Source organism: Leptonotus elevatus, chromosome 9, assembly GCF_054856555.1.
Source record: "Leptonotus elevatus isolate MCC_2025b chromosome 9, RoL_Lele_1.0, whole genome shotgun sequence".
In the NCBI taxonomy this organism is placed as follows: domain Eukaryota; kingdom Metazoa; phylum Chordata; class Actinopteri; order Syngnathiformes; family Syngnathidae; genus Leptonotus; species Leptonotus elevatus.
In genome coordinates this window covers 865,760-873,259 of record NC_141247.1, presented here as the reverse complement: position 1 = coordinate 873,259, position 7,500 = coordinate 865,760, and the positions used below count along the sequence as shown (strand labels likewise).

At 37.7% G+C, this 7,500-nt stretch overlaps 1 protein-coding gene across 2 annotated transcripts in view; it reads left to right on the top strand.

Annotated features, from left to right (window-relative positions):
• Positions 1 to 7,500, top strand: part of spdl1 (spindle apparatus coiled-coil protein 1) — an 89,787-nt gene that overhangs the window by 73,297 nt on the left and 8,990 nt on the right. For both annotated transcript variants that reach the window (XM_086085840.1, XM_086085841.1), the window contains 2 exons: positions 5,062 to 5,168; positions 5,370 to 5,490. In XM_086085840.1, coding sequence (XP_085941966.1) covers positions 5,062 to 5,168; positions 5,370 to 5,490 — 228 coding nt within the window. The remainder of the gene's footprint in view (positions 1 to 5,061; positions 5,169 to 5,369; positions 5,491 to 7,500) is intronic.

Sequence of the window (7,500 nt, the reverse complement as noted above, 5' to 3'; positions counted from 1 at the left end):
AACCAACATCAACACAACACTATCCTAAATTCATATTCAATCGCTAATTTAGGATGCTAAGAAACCGCTAATTAACTCATTCACTCCCAGCCATTTTCACTGAAGTAACCCCCTTCGCTCCCGGCTGTTTTACTGGATTTTGACTGATTTTGCAAAGCCCATAGAATATTGTTCTATTGCTATAAAAACATGGAACCTACCAAAAGAAAGATTAGGGTTTTTTTTTTATCAGGAGAAAAGTATAATTGTAACTCTTTCCTTTTATGCAGCAATTAGCATTAGAATATAGCTAAGTTTCATCAATATCCACATTCCCGGTGAAAACAGTGGCAAAAAGAGCTTTGTTGCAACATGGCCCTGGCTGATCTCTTATACTCTGCTGCCACCTGCTGCCCATTTTTTGTAATAACTAGCTTTAAGCCACCTCTTATTGTCAGAAGCTGCATCAAAGCCTTCCTTATGCTCTTGCATAAATCAGAAAACAAAAAAAAACGTGTAAATACGTTTTGGGGGAGTGAAGGAACAAAGTATTAAAAAGGTGTTTACATATTTTTGATTTTTAACAAGTTAAATATGGATTAATGCTCTCAATTACAGTAATAATTGTTTAGATGATTCAGTTAATAATCAGAAAGAAGGATTTTAAGGACTTTATGAAGCTTACATTACATGAACAATTTTCTCAAATCCACACTTTCTTAAATCCACACTGCTCTTGCATAAAACAAAGAATGTATGCATTTATTTTTGGGAGTGGGATAAAGGACAAAGTATTAAAAATGTATTTACACGTTTTGGGGTTTGAATGAGTTAATTATGCCGTCATTGTATGATGAGGCAGAAGTCTCCGACGTAAGTGGTTAGCAGCTAGCTGTTAGCATTACCTACAAGTACCTTGCGGGTAAATGAGTTTGACAGTTGATACCTGGCTTACTTGAAATATTTTTCAATATTCTTGACCAAGGCTACTTTGTAATTCACTCTCCCTGTTTAAAGGAAGGGAATGTGCCTTAAATTGCATTTTGAGGTCTTTTCATTATTAAAAAAAAAAGATAAATACAACTTTGTCTTCATTTATTTTATGAAACACTTTTGCCCATTAAAAAAGAAAAACATTCAACTCAAAATTCCAAACATAGCCATTTATTGCACTTTAAGTTGTGTTCCAAAATCCTAAACGGCTATATTAGACATTTTGAATAGATTTTTGTAATGGGAAAAGGCATTTTATTAAATAAATGAAGACAAAATACAATTTCTTTTTTCTTTCTTTTTTTTCCTGATCCGAAAAATGTTCTGATCCGTGACTCAAATCCATGATCCGATCTGAACTGTGACTTTTGTGATCCATTGCACCACTAGTGGTTACGGTATGTGTGTGGTTATTCTCATTCATCCAGTTTATTTATTTCTCAGTAATACGTGTTGAAAATGTGGAGTGGAGCTAATGGTTAGTGATATTTTTAATTATTACTTTTTATTTTAGTTCTTGTCTTAACATGAAAATATGGGTAGTTAGTGGCACTAATAAAGTTTGGGGACTGCCTAAAAAGAATAGTGTATGTGTGTGCAATGTGCATTGTTCGAATGCCTTATTCTTTGAAGCATTAATATTAAAACTAATTTACTCCAGCCATTTTCATATAAGCATTCCCCTTTGTTTTTCTGGATGTTGACTGATTTTGCAAGGCCCACAAAATATTGTGTCCTATTGCTATAAAAACATGGAACCTACCAAAAGAAAGTCTCTTCTTTTGTCAGGATTTTTTTTTTTTATATTTCTGTCTGTGTCCGCTTTGCAGCAATTAGCATTAGAATATAGCATTTAGAATTGTGAGTAATTGAGGTTTATTTCAACATTGGCCTGGTTGATCTCCTTTGCTCTGCTGCCACCTGCTGGCCGTTTGTCTTTGCAGTTGAGAGGCTGCATCAATGCTCTAACATAAAAATTATATAATAAAAAAAAGTATAAATACGTCTTTGAGACACTTAAAAGATTTTAAATGGAACATATTTATACGTTTTTGGGTGCAAATTTGTTACATTGCCTTGTAAGGTTGGTATATAGTCATTGCCATTAATGCCATTCTCTACTAATAATTTAGTGTGATAGATTTAATATATATGCATGCTACAAAATATACTACGTTAACGGGCCCACGATAATGTGCTTGGTTAAAAATTACAAATTTAGACAAATTATTCTGGAAGTGAATTTCAATAGGTTGACAGCTCTGGGCTTTACATGATCAGTATATTTGGGGCCGATCACGATATTTATAGTTTTAAAAAATTGCTATCCAATCACTGATCAAATCATAAGATTATTAATCATTGGATTATGTCTATTTATATTTTATGTTTTATCTCACCAGTGATGGGACATTGGGATTTGAAAAATGTCAAGACTGGCAGAGCATAATAAAATGTTGATTTATCTGTTTATTTTTTGTAGTGAACTATAATATGGTCAGTGTTGTCACATCAGTGAATATCATCAAATGTAAACTGGTAGCCATTCAATACTCAAGAAATAGCTCTCTGTTTCAGAACCCTGCATTAGAAGAAGTTCAGCGGTCAAGGGTGTTTGTAAAGTCCTATAAACTAAGTCTTAGAACATATTTTTACTTACCGTATTTTTACGACAATAAGGTGCACCGTATTAAAAGGCGCAGTCTCAGTTACGGATGATATTTCTTTATTTAACTCTTTGACCGCCAAAAACGTTTAATAACGTTTAGTAAAATCCAAATGAGTGCCGCGAAAGACGTTAAAAGACGTTCACTATGTTTTTTGGGTGGAAGCGGGTGGAGGAAAGCCTTGGCAAGATGTGCTGAAAGTATCAAGCAGATCGAGTTAGTATAATGACTATTTTTGGGCACTAGATGGCAGCGATGACTCTCTTTGGACAAGATCGGGTAGGAGTCAGTAGAAGACGTGAGGCGAAGCTAGAGTGTTGAGGGGAGAATGGCTGAGGAAGCGAAAATGGCGACCGGTTGCAAGCTGCTCACGCTTGAGCATTTTTTTCAAAGACGAAAAGCATCGACCAATGCTAAAGAGCACATTGATGATGATGATGGTGACTCCGAGGTTGACGCGGCGGCTTCGATCACGTCGTAAAGCCTCACCGGCTAGCGATGCGAACGGCGGAAAACGTGGTGCACAGCCGAGCACTTCTGCACAGGCGGACGTTCAATCGGACGATGAAGAATACCCCGAGTACAATGCATATTCATCGGAGGAGTGGGTACAGTCTTATCACAGAGAAGACACTGGTTCTGGACTACGATGCCACCAGGTCACCGTATCATAATCCTGAGAGTAGACTTGATGACAACATGGCCAAACACACACTGCAGTATATACCTGCTACTCCCCGGGAAAAAAGGCCGGCAAGAAAGTGCATACGAAGGGGCAATCGCAGTGAAACTAATCTGTGGTGCAAATCCTGCTGCGTCCCCTTGCACGCAGGGGAGTTTTACACAATATACCTCACAAAAAGAAAAAACTGTGTAGTTGAAACATCCACATAATTGTAAATAGTACCACAGTTGCACACATTTGTAAATAGTTTGCCAAATTGTTGTCAAATTGTTACACTGTTGAATGTAAATAAACGTATTTTGCTATCAAAAAACACTTTTTCATTCTTGGTGGTAGTGTTTTATAGAAGTAAAGCACTCTTTAGGTGTTTGTGGCGTCATTCATGGAAAAAAAAGGTGTCAAATTCACTAGAGTGCATGAAATAATATCGTTTCACAAAAAGCTTGATTCCTCCGTATTTTGGTCCAAAACAGAGCATTTGGGTGAAACTAACCTATTTTCTATTGTTGATTACTGAAAAACTGAATAAGGTAGAAACTTACTTTTTTTTTCTGGTGAAAGATGAGAGTTCAATCTTTCATTTGGTAGTATGTGTTTCCATGGTCCAAACACAAAATTTTCTGTGGTCCTTGAAAGATCAGTCAAAATGCTTAAATCAGCTGGCACCCACATATCCTCTTTTCTGAAAATGCTTGGCAGTCAAAGAGTTAACACACACATAAGGCGCACCGCACTATTGGGCGCAGGCACAGTTAAACATACGCTAGCTCAAAACATATGGTATCATTCTTTCACTTGCTAGCGTATGGTTTTAAAAAGGCAGTGGAGTAAAACTGAGTTTGGTTGTCCTTTAAGTGTTTAACAATGTACTCACGTTACTCTTAATCAATCCTCATTCGCAAATCCAAATCAAACAGCTGGGCAAGTTCTCCATCAAACATGCCATGTTCCCTCTCATCATTGTAGTATTGTCAGAGTCAGTCTCGTTGGTGTGCTGCTCCTCAGAAATGATGCCGGCTGTTGCGAAAGCTCGATTAGTGCAAGCAGACATGTTTAGCCCAAGCATGCATGCACAATCCATTCACAAATTGTGGCGTAACTCGCTCTAGTCTAGCAGTTCCATAAAGCGAAAGCAGCGAGCACCATGACATTCTCCTGTATCTTATATACAGGAAACCCGGCCCTGGTTGAGGACTGGCAGGCGTGAGAACCCAATACTCACATCATCTTTCAGTTGAGTCTTTCAGGTTCTCATGCCTGCCAGTCCTCAACCAGGGCCAGTTTTCCTGTATTTAAGCAATATGTCAACACTGCTCAGCTGTCTGTTTGCAGAAATGCTCCCACACAGACAGTGTGACAAGCAGGCGGGGCGCTTACCAAGCTCGCAAAACATTTACAGATTTTGGAACTCGGTGTACACAAAAGGCGTGCCTCATTATTAGACGCACCATTGATTTTTGAGAAAACTTTTAAGTGTGCCTTATAGTCGTGATAATACAGTACCTTTTTCACAGGTAGCACAACAGATATTTAGCGGGGTTACAAAACATTTTGAATTACACAAAGCCTTGTTTTGGGATGTTCTTACGCCGGTGATGATGTAATTTAATTTGATTGACAATCAAAATAAATGTGAGAAGACTACTTATTTATTCCTCATCCTCTATGAAATGGGTAGGAAATTGTAAACTATTGTGATAAAATATTAAACAAGAATGTATGTATGTTTTTATGTAGGTACTGCTGAAGACCAAAGAGAGTAATGCAACTCCATCAGAAATTGGTAACGGCCAGGATGAAACATATTATACTGACCTGCTCAAAATGAAACTTGACAATGCAATGTGAGTTATTTCATTTTTTGATGGTAATGTGCAATAATCTTATTTTATTTTTGATGATAATCAGTAATGAGCTTCACAGCTGACGTAAAATTGCATTCACCATTAAAGGTCCATACATAGTTCATTTAAGATTCATTCTGAAATGTAATCAGAATGTCTAATATCCCTAACTTTTTTTTCATCTTTTTTTTACATATGCAGTAAGGATGTGGAACGTTTAGGAGATGAACTTTCCCTGCAAAGGATGAAGTCCTTGTTAGAAAGCCAGAAAACCCTGGAACTGGAAAGGAAACTTTTCACAGATGAACATATTCTCAAGCAGGTGCAAGGCTTCACTTAAGAGGATAAAATACTATACTAGGGATGAGCAAGTACAGCACTATTTGTATCTTTTCAACCATCTAAATTATCGGAGGAGGTGGGGTCTAAACCGGATGTGGGTGTGGTTTAACTCAAAAAGGGTGGGGCTTATATCAATAATTAATTTTTGGGAGTGTGAAAGGTTGGGGACCACTGCCCTAGATTACACCCCATGCGTGCGCGTTGCGGATTCGCTTCGCTGCGGCGGCGGAGCAGATTAGTTTCCATTCTATCAGCTTGTTCAAATTACACTGGCTGCGTATGCGCTGTGGATAGACTGCGGACCATCTACGTCGTGCCCGCCGGACGAATATACTTTTTTTTTTTTTTTTTTTTTTTTTTTGCCAGACGACGCATCCGTCGGCTTCTGTCAAATGGCAATGTAGAGAACACATCGAGCAAGACAGGAAAACCGACGCAGTTTCAAAATAAAGAAAAATCTGTTTGCTTTTCAGAATAAAACACTCGCAATCATGTCAGCAAATGGGCGAAGCCAGGCCTGGAGTCAACAGGCCAAGTGCTTATTCACGGTTTAAACACCAGTGAACATGTACAAGGTGAGATTTATAATGGAGGTAAAAAGCCACAAAATTATATATGACGCAGCACATCCTTTTTTATAAGGACAACCTAAAAAATTATGCTGCATGGAACATCATAGCAGAAGCTATGGGAGTGGACGGTGAGTTCAATCAAAGGAAGTCCACTCTTTCTGCTTCTTTGTTGAGCACAGACTTTGTGTGTTTGTTGTTGTTTTAAATGCCACATTATCGTGCGCGATCACGTGAGACACGGTGGGAAATTGTCGGCGACAGAGCTGCTAGACCGCAGTGCGCAGCCGGTGAGTTTTGTCCGGAGCACGCAGTCAAGGCGGAGCGAATCCGCAACGCACACGCATGCGGTGTAATCTAGGGGTAACATTAAATGTTGATGGCAAGTATGGGGCTGCAAAATATCATCCCGTGGACCATACATGGCTTCCAGGACATAAGTTTGAGACCCCTGACTTTCTTATTGATCCACTGTCATTCAAGAGACAGTTTCATATGAGCTTCACTTAAGATGTTAGCTGACTGTTAGGCATTGTGGTAGCCTTTGCCAGTGACCAGATTGAAATATTACAATCAATGACAAAAAAGTTTCCACGGATCAGAAGAAATCCCAGAGCTGTATGGCAATTGGCGGCAATATTATAACTAGGGATGGGTACCTTTCACATTTGAACCGGTATTGTTACAATTCTCGATACCTGGGAATCGATACCGGTACTCAACGGTACCAGTTTTTGGTACTTTTGTACTCTTGTTTTTAGTTTTTTAGTTTTTTCGTTATTTTTTAATGTTATTTATTTGTTTGGGTGGTAATAAATCCTCATCATTGTTTATTTAACAGTAATATATTTAAAAAAATATATTCCACAATAAGTTTTTTATGTATATAATAAAACTTGACAAATAACAAAAATGTAAAGTTTAAAAGAAATGAGCCACAGAGGAATATTAAAAATAAAGGTATAACGTTTTACAATTATTAAAGTATAATAAAAACACATAAATTAATATTGCAAAAAAAAAAAGTGAAGCAAAGTTCCGTGCAATGAACAACACAAGGAATTAAATTAAACACTAACAGTAAATATATAAATTGATAATTGATGTTATCTTCGCTTCTTGTGCAGTCGTTTTTCAAGACTGTAAAGCATGATAATGATGAGTTTGAAGTTCGAAATAGAGCAAAAAAAAAATTGTTGGAAGAGGACATGACGTGAACAAAGAGAATAATTGGGTTCAAATTAATCATTTGAATGTACCCGACGTGGTCTGCAATGCTCACTACATTTTGGCCACAAGCTTTATTGTTCCAAATTGCAATGTATATTTACCGTAAAGGTACACGTCAGTACACGCTGGTGTACGCACAATGGTGCGTTCAAGTGCATCATGGAAAATTGTCAATCTTCTACTCCCCCACA